The sequence below is a fragment of the Gymnoscopelus microlampas genome (genome assembly GCF_963454915.1).
Source record: "Gymnoscopelus microlampas genome assembly, chromosome: 3".
NCBI lineage: Eukaryota > Metazoa > Chordata > Actinopteri > Myctophiformes > Myctophidae > Gymnoscopelus > Gymnoscopelus microlampas.
Genome location: NC_139940.1, coordinates 24669549 through 24691781, shown reverse-complemented (window position 1 = coordinate 24691781; position 22233 = coordinate 24669549). Strand labels below are relative to the sequence as shown.

At 41.9% G+C, this 22233-nt stretch overlaps 1 protein-coding gene across 1 annotated transcript; it reads left to right on the top strand.

Moving 5' to 3' along the window:
• Positions 1-2499: 2499 nt before the first annotated feature.
• On the top strand, positions 2500-21246 carry bcan (brevican). Its single transcript, XM_084052271.1, has 13 exons — positions 2500-2578; positions 7224-7616; positions 10284-10458; positions 10789-10916; positions 11102-11395; positions 12098-12901; positions 13221-14543; positions 15351-15455; positions 16601-16759; positions 17737-17819; positions 18247-18391; positions 18509-18691; positions 19730-21246. Exons 1-13 carry the CDS (start codon positions 2503-2505, stop codon positions 19855-19857), a joined length of 3996 nt encoding a protein of 1331 aa, XP_083908397.1. The 5' UTR covers positions 2500-2502; the 3' UTR covers positions 19858-21246.
• The last annotated feature ends 987 nt before the right edge of the window (positions 21247-22233 follow it).

Sequence of the window (22233 nt, the reverse complement as noted above, 5' to 3'; positions counted from 1 at the left end):
CGTCCTCCTCTCCTCTCCCTCTCTCTCTCTCTCTCTTGCTGATTGAGCTCTGGTCTGATGTCACACACAACAGAAACTGTTGCTTTCGTCGGTTATGTCCAGTCCATAGATGGATGTATTTGAGGAATTTCATTGTCTCCACCAGGCCGAAGGTGTGGTAGAGACTATGTTTTGCAGCCTGTCCGTCCGTCCGTCCGTCCATCCGTCCGTGCGTGCGTGTGTTTGTCCGTGTGTCTGTCTGTGAGCAGCTAATCTCCTGCACCATTGGGCCGATCGCAGAAAAACTGCACGCATACTCCCTGGATGCCAGAGCAGAACCTCTGCCCCAATTTTTCAGATCAGCCTGTTATAGCGCCACCAGGAGGTCGATATTTGCAAAACACATTTTTTTATCACTCCTACAGATTTTGTCCAATCATGCAAATCGGTACACAGTATCTCTATAGTCATTAAACGAAACGTGTCTTTGAATCTTAGGCAATCCTGATTGGCTAAGATTGGCTTCCAAAGTTTGCAGGAATGCTCCGTTTTGAACAAAATGCCTCAAATAATGTGCAATTTTTTCTACCAGGGTTGTGGCTCTTTCGGAGTGGGAACTTTGATGGGGTGGGAGGGGTAACATACATTCACTGTTTTTGTATGCATTTTGTTATTGACCTGTATGTGAAAATATAAAATAAAATAAAAACCTTGAACAAAAAAAATATAATGTGCAATTTCAATGAAACTTTGCGTGCACATTCCCACTAGTTTTTACCTATAACTGCACCGATCTGCGTAAAACTTTGTATGTGCACTCCCTAGAGGCCACGGAAAAATATTTGCATTTTTCACATCTGACTTTTATAGCACCACCAGGAGGCCAACTTATGTAAAACACATTTTTTGATGTGATCGGATCTGTCCGATTCCTAATATTCCATCAACATTGCTGGCCCACAATAACCTACCTGACCTGGCGGAGACCTGTGCTTTGATGAGCACTTCAAGTTATTTCTGATACTGATGGTGGTGCCGATACAGATGGTGGAGTAGTGGAGGATGTTTGGAATTGACAAATTAATTTGAACAGTTGTATAAATTTTAACAAATTCAAAGGGATTTTGCATTACCCTCATGGGGGAGTGTTTTGGTGAAATCAACATTCTAATCACTCTCTGCCTGCTCTCAATGCCTGGCTAATGCCAGCTGGAAAACTCTCTCTCTGACAGACAGACAGACAGACACACACACACACACACACACACACACACACACACACACACACACACACACACACACACACACACACACACACACACACACACACACACACACACAGACAGACAGACAGACAGACACACAGACACACACACACACACACACACACACACACACACACACACACACACACACACACACACACACACACACACACACACACACACACACACACACACACACAGACACAGACACAGACACAGACACACTCATATATATTGTCTTTGTATCAGTGCTAGCCACTTTCAACCTGGCGTCCAAGCCGTCCATAGTTTGGGCATGTCATTATAGGCTAAAGACATTTCCAAAATAAAATGTTGAAAAATAAAACGTTTCAAAAATGTTTAAGATATTTTCTCTGAGATGTAACTTCATTGATAATACAGTAATTCTGCACATGACAGTTTGAGAGCCCTAGAAGCATGCTGTACTGTATGTTGGATTAATACACAGTGACATGATTGCTGTTTATTGGGTTAGTGTGTGGGAAGACTACCATAAATCAATAAAAATAATTTTCATTTTGAATTATGAATTGATTAAACTGAAGACTCAATTGACCTCAACCCTGTCCTGCAAAGTGATTAAATCACTATAAGAAAAGCTAAATTCTGCAACAGCACTTCAATAATCCTGAAAATATATAAATCAATGTGAATGAAGGATATACTGTATATGCTGTGTGGCATGCGATGGATAGATTCACCACCCTATTTTTTTATGGATCCAGCCAATACAGTAGCCAATGGCTTTTGACTTTGGCGGAGGCTAAAGTGTGTGATGAAAGTCAGTCCATGCCACTATCCAGCAATCTACTCCCAGTTTGATGAATGGCTTTAAGCATCAATCAATACGTTTTTTTATTTTTTATCTTAGCTCCAAGCATTCATGCAACTATTAGGGCACCAGGCAATGACTCTCTTCTGGAGGTCTTTTTTTGTCTGTTTGTTTTAGGGGTGCAACAGTTAATAAAACGAATCGATTTAATAAAGATAATTGATAATGTAATAAAATAATCAATCCCTATTTTGGGCATGTCATTATAGGTGAAATGTTGAAAATAGCTCATGTATAAGTTCTCAACAGCGCGTTGCAATGCGACGATGCGAGTTTGTTTGCATTTTCAGGCATTTATTTAACCTAGAGCTTTGTCTCTTTATTACCTTCTCCCTCCCTCCCTTTTTCTCCCCCCCCCCCCAACCTCCACCCCCACCCTCCCTCTCTTTTCAACACAGATTGGACATGCTCCTCTCTCTGCTGCTGTGTGCCATCTGTCTCCTCGTCCTACCGTCCTCCTCTACCGCCAACCAGGAGTCAGGTACACACCTCGTTCTCCTTCCCTCCTCCCTGCCACCGACGCCTGCATCAAATAATCTATTAAATCAATCATACCTGACCTCTGACTTATAAGGGTAGCGGGGTGCAATTTAATAATTTCCTATCCTTTGTTGTTTTTGCTGACACACACACACTCTGGAAGCTGTTTTCTAGGGTGTGACTTTTACAGGAGGAAATCAAGGTTAACTGATACACCCGAGGGGACCAACAAAGTGTCTCATCTGGTGTTTGTGTCAACAACACAATGATGGCAAATAGTGAAGCTTTAGAAGTGGCTTCCCAGCTTTCCAGATTAGCTAACAGAGGACATGATTATGTTGTAGGATCCCCACACCGTTCTTTATCTGAAATGTCTGCCTCTTCAAAGTCACCTGATGAGATGTATTAGTACTAGACTGGGATCAACTCCTTTTGCAGTTTCCTGATCCGATCTGGAGTGGATATAACTCTGTGTCATCGGGCGGAAAGCATGGCGGAAACCAAGAGAGCCTATGCTTCTCCAAAATGATTCCCCTCGGCCAGAGGCGTCATAATTAGTTTAGTTTGGTATAATCGTTTTGTTTCAGTTGGTGTAATAATCATTTGGTATATCCATGCTTTATTCAAACTCGTAGCGTGACTGGTGAGACTAGACTATTCATGGGGGAACAAAAACAAATTCATGGCTGAGCAGTCAATGTGGTCAGACTCCAACTCATTACAGAGGCCAACCGGAAATCCGCAACCGGAAACCAATTTCTAGAATTCTAGAATAGGCGTGGCCTAGACTGGATCACACTAGTGACTGGTTAGTTCGGAATGAAAACCAGGCGTAAGTTTCCTCCGTGTGGAAAGCGTGGGGTTAATTATTACACAGTTGAGGATATAACACCCCAGATAATATAATATTAACATCACTATGCATTAAAATAAAGCTTTGGACGTTTTCCCCTATTCAAAGTATCTTTTCTCCTTGCAAAGATTTCAGAAAGTGCAAGAATATCACATTGCTCTGGATGTAATTTAATTGCCGTACATAAAACATGTTTATCTCAACACATTCACCAACGCCATTAAAACCTAGTTTGTCTAGCTGCACTTTTTTGGGCTGTGACTAAAGACCCATGTTGCCTTTTGGCCCTTTGTGTAATGGATATTCCTATGTCTACTTGACCCCTGTCATTGTCATCGACCCAGGATGATTCATATCGTCGCTGTTGGGCAGAGACCTTGTATCTCCATGTTTCATCTTTTTTTTTATAAATGAATGCCCTACAGTGTCACGCAAAAGTAGCAAAACTCCCCAAACTAACCGTAAAAAAAAAGAATAAGAAAATGATTTGGAAAATGTTCGATATTTTAGCTAGGCAGATACCGGGAATAATCGTTCACTTCCGGATAAAAGCGCCAAAATTGGTACACATACTCCTTGGGTAGTACTGTTTTGATAAAACCCGTTAGCCACCTGAAAATTCAAGATGGCGGCCATTTTTCAAGATGGCCGCCATTGAATATACAGTAATATTACATTTCCCAACAAAATCCCCTAGATACAAGCGCCAAAATTGGCAAACATACTCCTTGGGTATTGCTCTTTTGATAAAAACCAAAGATTTTAAGATGGTGGCCATTTTTCAAGATGGCCACCATTGAATATACAGTAATTCGCAGTAATTTCACAATAAAATGTCATAGATATGCACCAAAATTGGCACACACACTCTTTGGGTATTGCTCTTTTGATGAAACCTGTTACCCATGTAAAAATTCAAGATGGCAGCCATTTTTCAAGATGGCCACCATTGTACAGTAGGCTATATACAGTCAAATCACATTTAGAAGTAAAATACCTTAGAAGCAAGCACCAAAATTGGCTCATATACCATTATTTTAATAACATATTAGCAGCCACCTAAAAATTCAAGATGGTGGCCCTTTTTCAAGATGGCTGCCATTTAATATACAGTATTGCTACATTTTGCAATAAAATCACATAGATTAGCGCTGAGAGACTAGCGGATCTTGCAAGTGTAGATTACAAGTAGTAATAGCGCCCTGGGATCACCCTTCGTCTAGTCTCTACCCTTCGACCTGTTTGGCTTGGGTAACCCTGCCAGGAGTACAAGACTCCTGCCGACATAGTTCTAGGGGTCATGGAGACATGCAAACTGCCCCACCACGATAAGGTGATGATCCCGTTGAGGCAGTTTTTTTTTTTGTCTTTTCTTTCTTTATTATTATTATTATTATTTTTTTATAGACAGTAGGCCTATACTTATTCGCTTGACCAAATTGTCTGTTTGTTCGCTTATTGTCTTGCTGCCTGGATGAGGAAGACACTTCTAAACCTCGCATCTGCAGCCATGCAGTGCAGTGCAGGTCAGACCAAATCTGTAGCATTTGCATCGACCGCAGCACTCCGACCAAAATATCTGCCACAGATCTCCATTCTTCTTCCAGCCTGTTTCTGGTTGACTTATTGTTGACTGACTCCAGATACAGCCCGCCTGGTAGGCAGCACGCTTTACATGCTCCTTCAGCGCTGATCGGGTTGGAGGAATGGCTTATGGTCTCTGCTTCCGAGCAAACATGTCCAACCTTGCATCATCAACACCTTCAGCTGCGCTTGATCTGTCATACATCATGAGCGAACTCTCTCTCCTCCGTCCTGATACTCCTGGACCTGTCTGCAGTGTTCGACACAGTGAACCATCAGATCCTCCTCTCCACCCTTAAGGGGATGGGTGTCTCAGGCTCTGCACTCTCCCTGTTTGTATCCTACCTGACGGGTCGCTCCTACCAGGTGATGCTGAGAGGGTCTGTATCAGAACCACACAGACTCACTACTGGGGTTCCCCAAGGCTCGGTTCTGGGTCCTCTTCTTTTCTCTCTCTACACTACATCTCTTGGTGCTGTCATCCACTCCCATGGCTTTTCCTACCACTGCTATGCCGATGACACCCAGCTGATCCTCTCATCCCCCCCCTCTGACACACAAGTGGAGGCACGCATTGCTGCTTGTCTGGCTGACATCTCGGAGTGGATGTCGACGCACCACCTGAAGCTCAACCTGGACAAGACCGAGCTGATGTTCCTCCCGGGGAAGGGCTGTCTGCACCGGGACATGGCCATCACCATTGATAATGCTGTGGTGACGTCAACTCGGACTGCGAATAATCTGGGTGTGACCCTGGACGATCAACTGTCTTTCTCGGCAAACATCGCATCAGTGACACGGTCCTGCAGATTCCTCCTCTACAACATCAGGAGGATTCGCCCCTTCCTCACGGAGAAGGCAGCCCAGGTACTCATCCAGGCTTTTGTCATCTCCCGCCTGGACTACTGCAACTCCCTCCTGGCTGGTGCTCCGGCATCTGCCATCAGACCTCTGGAGCTTGTTCAGAAAGCTGCAGCTCGTCTGGTGTTCAACCGCCCCAAGTTCTCCCACACAACTATCCTTCTCCGTTCTCTACACTGGCTCCCCGTAGCAGCTCGGATCCAGTTTAAAACCCTGGTGCTAGCCTATAGGGCAGTGAAAGGAACAGCTCCTTCTTACCTCCGGGCTATGGTCGATGCCTACACCCCTGCCCGACCACTTCGGTCTGCCACCTCGGGGCGACTGATTGCCTCGTCACTCAAGGTTCCTTCTGGTCGATCGACACGGTCACAACTTTTTTCTGTTCTGGCCCCACAGTGGTGGAATGAACGTCCCACTGATGTCAGGACAGCAGAGTCACTGCCCATCTTTCGCCGCAGGCTGAAAACACTACCCTTCCTCTTTGTCTTGTACAAGAAAATGCTACACATAATAGACTTATAACATAGCATGATCCCCTAATTTAGCAGAAGATTAGGATTCCGGGGCTGATATATGGTACAAGGAAGCCAGTGAGTCAGTCCATGGGTCCAGATTCAGATTCTACATAGTGAAAAATGTATGATTTGACACCAAGATACTCAAATAGGACATATTTTGGTGATTTTATTCAGAAATGCATTATTAGTGTATATTCAATGGCGGCCACCTTGCAAAATGGCCGCCATCTTGAATTTTTAGGTGGCTGCTAAAATGTTATTAAAAGAATGGTATATGAGCCAATTTTGGTGCTTGCTTCTAAGCTATTTTACTTCTAAATGTGATTTGACTGTATATAGCCTACTGTACAATGGTGGCCATCTTGAAATATGGCTGCCATCTTGAATTTTTACATGGGTAACAGGTTTCATCAAGAGAGCAATACCCAAAGAGTGTGTGTGCCAATTTTGGTGCATATCTATGACATTTTATTGTGAAATTACTGCGAATTACTGTATATTCAATGGTGGCCATCTTGAAAAATGGCCACCATCTTAAAATCTTTGGTTTTTATCAAAAGAGCAATACCCAAGGAGTATGTTTGCCAATTTTGGCGCTTGTATCTAGGGGATTTTGTTGGGAAATGTAATATTACTGTATATTCAATGGCGGCCATCTTGAAAAATGGCCGCCATCTTGAATTTTCAGGTGGCTAACGGGTTTTATCAAAACAGTACTACCCAAGGAGTATGTGTACCAATTTTGGCGCTTTTATCCGGAAGTGAACGATTCGCCTGTTTTTCGCCTGTTATCTGCCTAGCTATTAACCCTGTCACTGTCAACTCCCCAGATGATTCAAAACTTCTCCACGTGACGATCCCCACCCCCCGGCCCGTGTTAGCTGTGTTGGGGCACTCTCTCACATTACCCTGCCTGGTGTCTCTGTCCCACCCACCGCCATCTCCCTCCACAAGCGGTCGACATGCCGTCCTCACACTCCCACGGGTCAAATGGAGTGTCCTGACCCAGGGCCGTGAGATGGAGATCCTGGTTGCCCGCGGTGACAGGGTGAAAGTCAACGAGGTCTACAAAGACCGTGCCTCCCTGCTCAATTATGCCTACTCCCCAGCCGATCTCACTCTGCAACTGGAGGGTTTAATGCACAACGACACAGGCTTCTATCGCTGCGAGGTGCAGCAGGGCCTAGAAGATGCTGATGATGTGGTACAGGTCAAGGTCAAAGGTGAGATGATGGGGCAAAGTTAGAAGCAAACTTTTATTTACAGTAGTTAGCATTTTACCATTCACATGTTAGTTGATTCCTTAAGCACTGTCTGGTGGTATTTGCTAGTTATCTACTTTGCGTTACATTCAAAGTTTATAATTAACCTGTCTTATTCCAGAGCTGTTGTGAATACTCAAGTTAGAGAAAAATATGCTTTTATAGGTAACCAATTGATAATCATTTACAATGTCCAGTTGTAATGCAATCATTTTATCACACAATTGTGATGACAAAGATAACATTGCATATCATGATATTGTGGTACTGTATTGCCCAGGCCATTTTTCAGTTGTCAGTTAAGTTATATTACCAGCCGATCAAAGAATACGATTTGAAACGCAAGTGACAGATTTTGGTTGAATGAACCACACTCGCTTTGCGACTCGAGCCCCTCTCTCTGGAACAGTTAACAGTGAACATATGGTGTTTTTCTCCATCGCGGCAACCGTTGGTAACTGGTGTGGTTGTCTGTCTGTGAGAATGATCTCCCCGGCGTCTCCGCACAGTAACGTTACATCGCGATCTAAATTGAACTCCGCGAGGGTACAGGTGGAACCAAATGGATCCGTGGACCCTCTCTCTCTCTCGGACTAACAAAAACAGCCAAAATGGCTCTTTTAAGCCACCCACTCATATTGAGTAAGTAAATAGTTTATGAACAGAGCTAAATCAGTTTGTGTGCCTCAGCCTCAGCATAAAATAGTCATATTTTTTGGTTGCCACTGCACGGCCCCAACGGCACCTTCCCACGACCCCACTTTGGGTCGCGGGATAGTGTCACGGAACCCATAGTGTTCCGTGGTGGAAGAAATGTTATCTAGTCGGAATGAAAACATAGGTGCACCACCGGAAGTGGAGGGCTGAGGGCATGGACCAAACCCCGGACCAAACCCCAGTCAGCGTAGGTCTATTTAATCCCTCCCCCAGAGTCAAATGCAAAAGTGAAAAACGCTGGAGGCGCTATTTTTCCTTTTTATTTGACGATGGGTTCCCAGATTGCCTTACCAGTGACAATCCAGGCTCGCATACTGTACACTGCGAAAATCCAGAGTGTTGATTGAACGCAGAGAGTGAACAAATGTTTACATTTGTACATTGATTTGGTTACATTGTATGTAGGGTGTTCAAAAACAAAAAGAATACAAAACAATAACAGTAAGAGTGCAATTTATATTGTATACATAAATAAAACTACTGAACTACTAACTAAATTAAGATCTGCTGTGCAGGTCAACCCATACAGTATGTCTCAGCAGACAAACACTGAACGAGTGAAAAGTGATTTAGTGTTGGTCATGAAAGGACATGAAATGACTCAAGGTCAAGTGTCCTGCAAAAGACAGTCAATGCTGTACCTCTCACATTTCTGTCTTTATCATGCAATACACACTCCACTATGATGAATGGGTTGTCTTGTTCCATACCTTTACCAAGTAATAGATTATAGATCCACTGGCCAGAGTAATTTGTGACCCAATAAATCAGAAACAAATGTTGCATGCAGTATAACCACATCAGTACAGTATACTGTACTGTAGGGTCCGGAATGTATAATATAGCTGATCTGTATTAACAGGGGGAGTGTTACACTGCTTGGGTGCTTGAAGTTGTTTGAAACTCAATGAATCAAGGCTTGAAACAAGGGCTACATGATCTACGCTAAACATTATTGTCATTCTATTGATGTATACTGTAATTGTGAGACAAATTCAAATAGGTGTAGAAAAGGTTTTCTGTGCTTTGAAAACACACTTTTTGGATACAGTTACAGTAGCATATCCTGGGTTTGAAAGTAAGAAAGCAATTTCCTTAAAGCTACTATCCGGTACAACAACGTTTTTTAATTAATAAAACTGTATCATAGACTGGTTGACAATCTCAAATAAGTTATTTGAAGCAGGTAGTGCATCATACTGGACACTAGATTTGCCGCCATCTTTTTTTAAACATACTTGTTTTTTTTGTATTTTGTGACAAGACAACAGACAATACAGTACAATACAGGACAATACCTTAACCATACCATAACAGAAACAAAACAAAACATATGCCGCCATCTTTAATGTACAGTAGTTCAGATGTTGTTGCACTTACCTCTCTGGGTCAGGAGACATGTTACAAGTTACAGAATGAAGCTTTAATGTGCAACTTGATTTGAAGGAGAGGAATACTGCATTATTCAGGAGGCTGTCGGTATATACATTTTATTATGATTTATTATTGATTAATTCGTTTTTTTTAATTATGAACCCTTTATTGGCAGTTCATGCTGCCTATATTATTTTTTAACCCTGATGAAGGCAGCATAGAATGCTGAAACATTTGTCTTGTTTAATACATGTCTGACCTATATATTGTGCGACAACACACTCTTTTTTATTGTAGCTTTTGTTATAATTGAAAAGGGAAATAAAGTCTGCACAATGCAAGGTAGCTCCCGAAGTAGTTGACTTTGGTACGTTTAGGCGTTCATGCTTTCTTCAAAAGTTTCAATTATATGTCTTAGTCCTGCAGCTGATCAACATTTTTGGATGTGCTTAGTCTATTACTTGTATTACAAGCTTGTATTAGTATCACATGAAATATACACCCAGAATGCATACTATTCTGGATTTGTGTTAACAGGGGTGGTGTTCCACTATCGCGATGCTTCAAGTCGGTATGCCTTCACCTTTGATCATGCCAAAAAGGCCTGCGAGGATATTGGGGCTCAAATTGCGACTCCAGAGCAGCTTCTGGCAGCCTACCAGAGTGGATATGAGCAGTGTGATGCAGGGTGGCTCTCAGACCATTCAGTGAGGTAAAGACCATAGAAAGGTTGCTTAGTGAGTGGCTAAAGAACCATCCTCATGCTGCTTGATAAGGAGGACTGAGAGAGGGGGCATTGGACCACTCAGCCACTTGATAACTGAGTTTGAAATGTCTTTAGTTCAATGTTTAATGAGAATACACAGATAAAGTAATTCCATTGCATGGTTAAGTGGGTGGATTGTCATTCACTCATGCTGAGTGAATGTCAATTTGTTCTCTTACAGTAAGTGGATTTTGTGATAAGAGTAACATGGAGTATCATGCAATAGAACTCTCTGGTGCTTGGTGTTTTAATGGTGTGCAATCATTTCCTCTATAGATATCCAATACAAATGCCAAGAGAAGGCTGTTTTGGAGACATGGATGGACTGCCCGGTGTGAGGAACTATGGGTTGCTGGAGCCCGATGAGCTGTATGATGTGTACTGTTATGTTGAGAATATTGATGGTAATGGACATCACAAATGTAATGTTTGATCACACCCTGATTTTGACTATTATGTCAGATTAGGAAGAATACATGAAAAAACTGAAGTTGATGGATAATTGTAATAACAAACAAAGTAGCATCATCATCACATGCATTACTCAAATCTCAGATTATTACAATGCAAGGTATCTCCCTTTTCATAGGGGAAGTGTTCCATGGCTCCGTCCCCCAGCGTTTCACCCTATGGGAAGCTAAGGATTATTGTCAGTCCCAGGGGGCGCAGCTGGCTACTACAGGTCAACTGTATGCTGCCTGGAATGATGGCCTGAACCACTGCAGTCCGGGGTGGTTGGCAGATGGAAGTGTGCGGTACCCTATCTTCATCCCAAGAGAGCGCTGTGGTGGGGGTGAGCCTGGGGTCAAAACTGTCTATCGCTACAGCAACCAGACAGGTTTCCCCGAAGCCCATTCTCTACTTGATGTCTACTGTTTCCGAAGTAAGAGGAAGCTACTGCTATTTATAGCTGCAATAGTTGAATTGAATTTCTTATGCTTACAAAGTTCTGACAATCGAGGTACCATACAACACGTGTTGTATGGTGCCTTCGTCTGTGTGTGTGTGTGTGTGTGTGTGTGTGTGTGTGTGTGTGTGTGTGTGTGTGTGTGTGTGTGTGTGTGTGTGTGTGTGTGTGTGTGTGTGTGTGAGTGTGTTCTTTTTTTTATATATATTTTTTTAATAGATTTTTTAACAAGAAATAAAACACATACACACACATACAGCTGCAGAAAGTTGCACCGTATGTTGTAGAAATGTTATTCCCCCCAGCTTCCCTGACGGCTGCAACCCAGAACCCATGACTTACACAGCCCTGGCTATAGGCAACCCCTGGCAGAGATATGCACTACGAGGAGCATACTTTTCTAGTTCCGTGATATATCCATATTATCCACAGATACCAGCCTCTTCCCTTTCGATTGGCTTTATAATAATACAAATATTAATGATAATAGCATTGACCTACTTAAAGCCCTGGCTAGGCATCCCTGCCTGGTGGAGATATGTGCTCTGAGGAGCACACTATTCTAGTCGAGTAATATATTAAAAATGGCGTGCATCCCAGATTAGCAGTACAAGGGATAGTTACATCAGACCTTGAATACTGACAAATAACTTTCTCCTTCTTTATGGATTATTCCAGGCAATAGTGCACCTTACACAGAATCCACCAAGGATTTCTTGGCCACGGAACCAGAGGACATTGGCCAGGACATTGTTTCCCAGACTAATCCTTTGCAGGAGGTCATTCCCAGCAAGGTGATTGTACAGTTGGGAACCAAGGCCCATGGTGCACAGACAGCAAGCCCTGGGGTGGAACAGGAGGGTCAATATCCTGCCCCATCCAAACCTCAAGACCCGATGTCAACCAAGGACACCTGGGAGGAGAAGGACGGAGAAGAGAGTGGTGAGAGTGGTGACCAACCAGAGTCTCACATCTCAGAGAAAAGCCCTCCGCCCTCTGGCCACCAAGACACTGCAACCTTGGAAACAGCAGATATTACTGCAACATCCGGAGCTGAAATGTATGACAACTCTCCACAAGGAAGTGGAGAAGAGGATCACACTGCAGATGACCACCTGGAGTATACCACTGAAAGTTATGATGCTTCAGGAAGGCCAGAGGAGGCTGTTACTGTTGGTGTGGAGGAGACACCAGTAGCAGCTTCTTCATCCCATGAAGAAGAACTAGACATCCAGACAGCCACTTTGATCCCATACTTTGATATCACTACACCATCAGATCCCTCTCTAACAGAGGAGCATTCTGGGGAGCCGAGTGCGTATCCTAGCCCAGATGAAGACACAGACTTGCTGCATTCATCTGTCACCCAGTCATTGGAGAACATTGGCTCTGCTACTGAAGACACAGGGGATCATATCTCCCCAAGCCCAGTATACTTTGACCCCTCTGCCAGCTCTGGACTGATCCCTACCTCTGAATACAGTGAGTAAATAAATTGCAATTAGCTATGTACTCACAGTGAGTACATCAAATTGAGAATAGAAATACTAGTCTGCTCACTAGTGCTATGTTGAGTAGTTTACAGTTTGTCATATTTGATGCCTCTATTGGTGCTTTAATTGCTTTACACAGCGAAATGTGTTAAGTATAAAAATACGGGTAGACCAATAATGGCCCATTTTAGTTAGTTAAATGAACACTCAGGATTTTACTGTGCAGAACTTTGAGAAATTAAAAAAAAATATATATTTTACTTACTCTGGATATGTTTACATTTGCAATACGACTTTTTTCATGACAGGTTACTACCCCACTCAACAGCAGTCAGGTGAAACAATAGACTCCTCCACCCTGGTTGACCACAGTGAAATGGAACCAGATGTTGCCAGTTCCTCCACTAACCCAACAGACACAGCAACAGAAGAAACCATGGCCATCAGCTTTGAGTCAGGCTCCAGTGAACTTGTGACCTTGTCTCCTCCTGAGGTTGATGTAGAAGTGAGCTCCCAAGGTGAGCTTGTCACTATTATCCCAGAAAGCAGCACTTCCACTGACACTTACCCTGTGGAAGATGTCCTGGTGAAAGTAGAGCAGGAGGGGTTAGGTGCAAGCCCTGAGCTGCTACTAACTGTTGAGGAGAGTGGAGACAGAGAAAGTGAGGGGAGTGGAAAGGAACATGAAGAGCCAGACTCTGGAGATGAGCATGCTGAATCAGGTGAAGGATCAGGTGAATCAAGTGAGAGCTCAGGGGTCAACGACACAGATGGAAGTGCGACTGAGTCTGGCACCGATGCACCCTCTACTGCAATAGAGATCACACTGCTCCCTGTCATGACCTTAACCCCTAGCTGGGGGATAGAGCCTTCCCCCACTGTACCACAGGAATCTCGCTCAGATCTGGTTTACAGTGGAGAACCACCTGTTACCGAAGAACCGGCCATTACTGAAGAACCACACTTTACTGAAGAACCAGCTGTTACCAAAGGATCACCCATTACTGAAGAACCACAATTTACTGAAGAATCACCTGTTACTGAAGAAGCACCTGTTACTGAAGAACAACAACCCATTGTTGAAGAACCAGCTGTTACTGAAGAACCACACATTACTGAAGAACCACACAGTACTGAAGAACCACACAGTACTGAAGAAGAACAAATTACTGAAGAACCACCCATTACTGAAGAATCACCTGTTACTGAAGAACAACAACCCATTATTGAAGAACCAGCTGTTACTGAAGAACCACACATTACTGAAGAACCACACAGTACTGAAGAAGAACAAATTACTGAAGAACCACACATTACTGAAGAACCACACAGTACTGAAGAAGAACAAATTACTGAAGAACCACACATTACTGAAGAACCACACATTACGGAAGAAGCACCCATTATTGAAAAATCCCCACCACCCGTTACTGAAGAGCCTCCTCTTACTGAAGAACCTGATGACGTCTCTGATGAAGAAGAGGCCACTGCAGAGGAGCCCACCACCACACCCTCACCAACAGAAGAACCAGTGGATTACACTGAGGATTTTGAAGAGCAGAGGTTAACAGCCACTGCTGCTGCACTGCCTGCTAGCAGATCATCTGTTGTGAGACAGGGGGGTGTTCCAGGTAATAATTCACCACAAATATTTTTTACATACGTGCATATGTGTCAGTAAATCTTAATAATAAGATAATAATTGTGATGAGTTGACTATTTTGGCGAGGCTTTTGCTTTTCCTTCCATACTGCCTAATTAACATTTGTTGACTCAGCAAAGGTGAGGGATTAGCTTCTCAGTATGGATTTATCCTGGGAGACAAACACACAGCATGATCTCAACAGGATCTCTTGTGATACACATCATATGCTTGATCAGCTGGATATTTATGACTCAGTCAGAACATAATATAGAACAAGAAAATGTCATATTGTACTGTAACAGCTTCTCTTTTTAACTCTACAATTTAGTGAGGACACAGGTGACATTATACTCAGTACTATTAATATTCACCATGTCTATTCACTTTAAACATAATTATTAAATAATCAATAAGTATAGCTAGTCAAGTCAGGTATTGCTTTATCGTTTAGTATTGCATCTGAAACATTTCTAGACATTGAATTTATATAGTTGTCAATGCTGCAGTAGTTTGTAGGATACTAAACATGATGTCATGGCTCCCTCCAGTGGCAACTAGCTGTAGTAACAAGCAAAGGGAACAGCATTTAAGGCTGTTATACCATTGTGTTATCATTCATCAGTTTTTCTAAGATACAACACACTTTTCATATTGTTTGTTATGTTTGCCAAGTTGAGTTAAGTTCAAGTAACAACAGACATTGTGGATCATATCTATCCTTTGGAACACATGCCCTAACTGCCCAGACTGCCCTGAGATAATATATATAACATACATCTTCACAATGCTTTAGATTCCTGTTCAGAAAGCCCTTGCTTGAATGGAGGCACTTGTGTGGATGAGGGCTCAATAAGATGCCTTTGCCTGGCCAGCTATGGAGGAGACTTTTGCCAAATAGGTGCAGTATTGTCATGATTTTATCTTGCACAAATAATTACAAATACTTTTCCCATAGTGGCTTGTTGCAATTCATTAACATTTTAACATCTTTCTTTAGCCTAAATCTTAATAAAAAAAATTCCTTTGTAACTGAAGTGGATTTAACAAGTCTTAATAACAGATAACAACATCCCCTGTAATGTTCTCTCTCACACTCACCTTTTCTCTGTCTTCTGTATTCATACATACTGTAGGCTTAGACCCCTAAGAACGCATAGCACCTGCATAGCTCCCCTTTAACAACCCCAAGAAATCTTTTAAAATCTTCAGACATTTTCATTGAATAAAATGTATTGTTCCACTGTGTGACATTAGCTGGTTCTATTATTAATAATAGAACGTTGTTTGTACAGTTTTGGATCAGGATCGTTTGTCTGATACCTTTATGTGGATCTAGTGTTGCATGCTGTTTTATGATTCTGTGGCACTTTAATGTGTACAGCCTGGCTAGACCAGGCATGTGAAATGCACGGACTATAGGCTACTGAACACGCAATACAAGGCCGGAAAAATCGTTGTATCAGCTTTTCAGCTATATCAGTTGCTCGGGTGTCATCTCATATGTCTGTCATATTATCAATCACTCTTTCGCTAGAAATGAGCACGTTCCATACAAAAAAGAAGTTCCCCCTCAGGTGCTCCAGAGGCAATATGCATTTACAATTATCCAACGGAAAAACTAGAATTGTTTTGGGATTGCTTGTGATAATGAGGCATGGGGCTATGGGGGCTGTTTTTAATAGATTCCTATTACACATACATAAAAGTTTGAATTCTTTCAAACATGATTCTGGGAAAAAGTGACAGACCTACCGCAGACATTGCAGCATGCAGATGTCACAAACTTTAACTTTGTTTACATACTATATCTATTTATTAACATGTGTATGGTACGCCCAGCAATGTACACGCCCATATTCATGAACAGTCGCGAGATTCTCGACTGCGCAATTGTCATTTTGGTCTAGTAGAATATATTGTAGGTGTACGAATATTTTCACGGTCTTCACTCGTGACAGCAGTTCACCCTTAGCACTCCCAATAAAAATGCGCTTGCGCCGGTACTGTCTTCTGTATTCCTCTCTTTCTTCCTACCTACCTCAGAGCTAGAGGCATGTGAGCCAGGCTGGGAGAAGTTCCAGAGCTTCTGTTACCGTCACTTTACCAAGCGACAGGGCTGGGAGGTTGCTGAGCAGCACTGTCGTATGTGTGGAGGTCACCTGGTGTCTGTCGTGGGCCCTGAGGAGCAGGACTTCATCAATGGTACAATGATTGGCATAAGTGTTTCACATTTATTATTCAAAAAGTCATTACCTGATGACCACCACCATTATTAAAATATGTGTGTGTGTGTGTGTGTGTGTGTGTGTGTGTGTGTGTGTGTGTGTGTGTGTGTGTGTGTGTGTGTGTGTGTGTGTGTGTGTTTGTGTGTGTGTGTGTGTGTGTGTGTGTGTGTGTGTGTGTGTGTGTGTGTGTGTGTGTGTGTGTGGGTGGGTGGGTGGGCGGGCGGGCGGGCGGGCAGGCATATTTATGTGTGTGTGGGTGCGTATGTACAGTATGTATAGTATGTATAGTACATATATATATATATATATATATATATATATATATATATATATATATATGTACGTGTATATGTACGTGTGTGTATATACTCAACTGTAAACCTATCTGAGGATCTCATGCTGCTTAGTGGAATGTTACTTGATAAAAGTCCTGTAGTAGCTACCTGTAGGTATACTGTAGGTCCATGCCACCCTCACAAACACATTTCCTACATGACCCTGTAATAACCCAAGTCATCGGTGAGACATTTTGTCAGGGATTGTGTTAGTTTTCTTTGTAGCACAACGCTAAAAGGTGTGTGGTCTATAGTAGACACAACAACTGTCTTTTATGTCTCGTTTCTCACTGCGAACAAGGTAAAGAGATAATTATCTTGCATTCCTTTGGTGGTGCTTTGGCATTGGTGCGGGTGGCTGTTATGGTTTGTATTGTAAAGCTTCCATGCATAGTATGTGCAAAAGTGTAAAGTTTTTTTCACAGTATACCACACTATCTGTATTTAGAGTGCTTTAGAGAACTTCACATGCATACACTGTAGCTAGCTAAAGTACTTGATTATTGATCAGTATTGATTAATTGATGGCACCAAATGATGTGCTAAAAAATGAATGCTATTTATTATAATTGCCTCAAACGTATTTCTTCCTTCTCTCTCTTCATCTTTCTATTTCTAGACAAGTACAAGGAATACCAGTGGATTGGGTTAAATGACAGAACCATAGAGGGAGATTTCCGTTGGTCCGACGGGAACCCTCTGGTGAGTGTAACTGACTCACAAGTGAAGCCTATTCTGGGGTAGAAAAAAAAAACAATTTACAAGCTCACAATGTGTCACAACGCAAAGTGGTGTGCGCTTGTAGATTGACTATTTTCAGCAAATAGATTTGGTGTAGAGGGAAAAAAGGAGCATAACTAGTATAGAGCCCTGGGGGACCCCGGTCAACTAAGTATATGGTTTATTTGGTTAATGTTCTTTATACTGCAAACTCAGTGCATGATCTTCTCTTCTCTTCTCTTCTCTTCTCTTCTCTTCTCTTCTCTTCTCTTCTCTTCTCTTCTCTTCTCTTCTCTTCTCTTCTCTTCTCTTCTCTTCTCCCTTCTCTTCTCTTCTCTTCTCTTCTCTTCTCTTCTCTTCTCTTCTCTTCTCTTCTCTTCTCTTCTCTTCTCTTCTCTTCTCTTCATAGCTGTATGAAAACTGGTACAGGGGCCAACCTGACAGCTACTTCCTGTCTGGTGAAGACTGTGCTGTGATGGTGTGGCATGATGGAGGACGCTGGAGTGATGTGCCATGTAACTATCATCTGTCCTACACCTGCAAGAAGGGCACATGTGAGTGAGAATTTCACTGATGTTGGTAAATATTTAAAATCTAATAGCCATATCAAATCCTGTGCCTTGGTAAATGCTCACCTCAGTGTTTTACATTCTCACTTTGTTTTCTACTAGCTTCCTGTGGTGAACCCCCAGAGGTTCTAAATTCTAAGGTATTTGGTAGGAAGAGGCCACGTTATGAGACCAATGCACAGGTGCGTTACTATTGTGTGGAGGGCTTCCTGCAGAGACAGAACCCTGTTATCAAGTGCCTGCCAAATGGACAGTGGGAGGAGCCTCTTATTACCTGTACACCAAGTAAGGACAATTCAATTCAAACTTTAGATGCCAATCTTAGCCAATCAGGATGCAATATGAAAAATCGGACAGATCCGTCTTGGTCACATGACCATAGAGATACTTTGTACCGATTTGTGTGATGTTTGGAAAAAATCTGTAGGAATCTTTTTTTTCCCCTCCAAAAATCCGCCTCCTGGTGGCGCTATAACAGGCCGATCTGAAAGATTTGGGGCAGAGGCTCTGCACTGGCATGCAGGGAGTGTGTGCACAGTTTCACGTTGATCGGGCCAACGGTTCCGAAGATTAGTTGTCCACAGACAGACGGACGGACACACGGACAGGTTGCAAAACATAGTCTTGGCCACGCCTTCGGCCTGGCGGAGACAACTAGAAAAGTGTGCTCCTCGGAGCACAGATCACGTGGAACCAAGCCATCCAGGCTCCTGGTGAATCATCACATTTGATTCTGTGTCAAAACATATTTGACCAAAATGTATTAAAATATTCACCAGGAGCCTGGATGGCTTGATTCCAGGCTTAGAATAATTGATATGAATATTTTTGGAATGCTTTATGGGCTGAATGAATGGGCTTTCCGCAAACTTCGGAAACCAATCGTAGCCAATCAGAATGGAATATGAAAAATCGGACTGATACAGCTTAATTACATGACAGAAAGAATGTATACAGATTAAGGTGACTACAACATCTGTAGGAGAAGTAGTAGCAAAAGTTTTGAAAAAGAAAGAAAGAAAAGAAAATGTGAAGTGGCCTGTTATAGCGTCACCATGAGGCTGATTTGAAAACAATTGTGTAGAGCTTCTTCCTTGGCCTACTGGGAGTATGTGTGCACAGTTTCACTCTGATTGGTCTATCAGTGCCCAAGATTATGGACAGACAGACATAAGTACGGACAGAGGCAAAAATGAAATCCCTGCCCAAGGCCGTTCCGGCATAGTTGAGATAATGTACAAGCAATAGATATAAATCTTAATGTATTAGACCCAGGTAAGTGTTACACTTTCAGATATGTTGTCCTTCTATACCTTCCCTCAGCTTTAGCCCAGTCAGTGGATGGAGAGCAGGCGACAGCACCTCCATACCAGAACAAACAGGTGGAGATTGAGGAAACAGCCACAGAGAAAGCCACTCCAGAATTCTGGGACATTAATTGGAATTTCTAAAATCACACTATGTCCCCCCCCCCTCCAAACACTACACCCTACTGCCCACTGACTGTCCAGCCTCGTCCCTGCATTAAGATGGACCCATTAAAGCAATATTGTCCTACAGAAGAGTGCAGGGATCCTGCAGTCACGGATAACCTGGAAAATATAGAATTGGACATTTTCTTTTCCAGGTCTTGGAAAGGTTGGGGGAAATGCATGATGTGGATTTCATACATTTACAAATGTTTTGAATGATGTGTTGATAACAAAAGAGTACAGTATAAATCAAATATTGGTGCTGATAGATCTAGGTACCACAGATGGAATCATGGGAATAATAATTCTGAAAACAAATCAGAAAACAGTCCCAAGTGACTGTGAGTCGTAGCAAGCTGGAGCAAAACTTGACACAGTTGGGAATCAACTATACCAAGTGAATTATCATGGAATATTCATTGAACAAGCCATGAGTGGTATTTGAACACTGTAGTAAATCACCATCATTTTCAGTAGCCACGATTATACTGTAACATCGCATTGATTTGATGTTACTTTCATTGCATGATCACAGTTTATCATGATACATTACGGCCTAGAATAGATGAATCTTGCACAATAATACATGTGGAGTGAGCTAAATGGGTCACATATTGTTGACAAGCATAGTTATGAAACAGTATTTTCTTAAGTGACAATGTCGGGCTTATGCATTTGACTGCTAATTCAGTATAGATTATGATGGATTATATTTATGATACCTAGAAGGGAGTTCTTGATAGATGTTTGAGTAAAGTGCAACTTAATGCTCAGCCTCAGCTGGTCTGAAATTCACTGAAGTCACTTTCCTTCTCTCATTAGTTTTCCATGAGTTTACCTTTAATAAGGATTTGTCTGAATCTGACTTATATTTCATGTATTGTCCAGTACATTTCAATTCAAAACGTAAAAATCCCTTAAACCAGATTAACATACGGAAATGTCACCATATGACGATGTCACATGCCAAAAATAACTGATCTACAAGCTCACAATGCGATGAGCTTGTAGATTGGCCAATTTCAGCATGCGACACTAGCCTTCAACAAAGTATAATCAGACTTTACAATACTCTGGTGCTTTTATTCTGGTGTCTTGCAGACTTTATACCATGGTTAGTTGCTACTGTATGTACGGTACTGTGTTTGTATTCCGCCAGAATCTCAAGTTGTTTTCTTACACTGTAACATAGTACTGAGAAGAAAAGTTTTGATAATGTGAATAGATATAATAATAGCTGATCAAATACATCATTTTGTAGTTCTGAATTATGTCCTTTGGTGGAACATGACCGTAACCATGAAGTTAGTGCTAATTCTCAATGGATGACTGCAAATCCTAATGTAACAAATAAAAAATAACTGTAAAAGCAGCAGTAATATGGTACAAATAAAATGAAATGTATCCAATGAAGAGATGACAAATAAAATGTAATTTTGTAATGTAGTCTGCATTTTTACTGCCATCATTTGTTGTTTATTGTTTTTTCTGAAGCTAAGAGTAACACATGTTATCTTAATATATATTTCTATAATGTATTTGCATATATACTGTATACTGTACTCTATAGCTACTATAGTTGTAATGCTTCAGATTAAGCTATTACTCTGAATGAATCACTGTCATGTTGCTTTAAGGGAGGATGTGAAATTCTCAGTGTTTGGGAAGCTACTCTGAAAATGTCATAGAGTTAGGAAAATGTAGTCAGCTACCAATACTCTCTCTCTCTCTCTCTCTCTCTCTCTCTCTCTCTCTCTCTCTCTCTCTCTCTCTCTCTCTCTCTCTCTCTCTCTCTCTCTCTCTTGACTGAATTAATGAGAGAAAAGTAAAAAATGGCTGATGTTAGGTTGAGCCAAAGGTAGATTAAAGGGATATTATTTCACATTAAAGAAATGTTTTGGTCATTTTATCGTCTACTCAGGCTTTTAGGATCACCCCGGACCGTTTTTAAGTTGCTTGATTCAGTATTTACTATTTAGATATTTGATATTCATTTTATTAGACACACCCCCTTCCTATACAAACCCATTGTAACTTCAAACTCTATTTTAACCATGTTAGATTCATCGGAAACACACGTCCTTGGTCCTGGTGACTGACATTGTCCTTCTAATACGTGAGGAGACCGTGTTTTTACAATTACTTTTTTCATTTATTTTCAAAAATACAAAAAAACAATAATCATAAAATAAATGCAAAAGTCATCGAAAAAACATGGCCCCCTCACGCATTAGGAGGGCAGGATGAGTCACCAGAACCAAGGACGGGGGTTTTGATGAATCTAACAAATGAATGAAAAAATTTAGTTACAATGGGTTTGTATAGGAAGGGGGCGTGTCTGATAAAATGAATATC

Coding starts and splice junctions, on each gene's coding strand:
- bcan (XM_084052271.1), top strand. CDS start 2,503: ATGCTCCTCTCTCTGCTGCTGTGTGCCATCTGTCTCCTCGTCCTACCG. Junction 14,544..15,350: donor GAGACAGGGGGGTGTTCCAG/GTAATAATTCAC, acceptor ACAATGCTTTAG/ATTCCTGTTCAGAAAGCCCT. Junction 17,820..18,246: donor GGTCCGACGGGAACCCTCTG/GTGAGTGTAACT, acceptor TTCTCTTCATAG/CTGTATGAAAACTGGTACAG.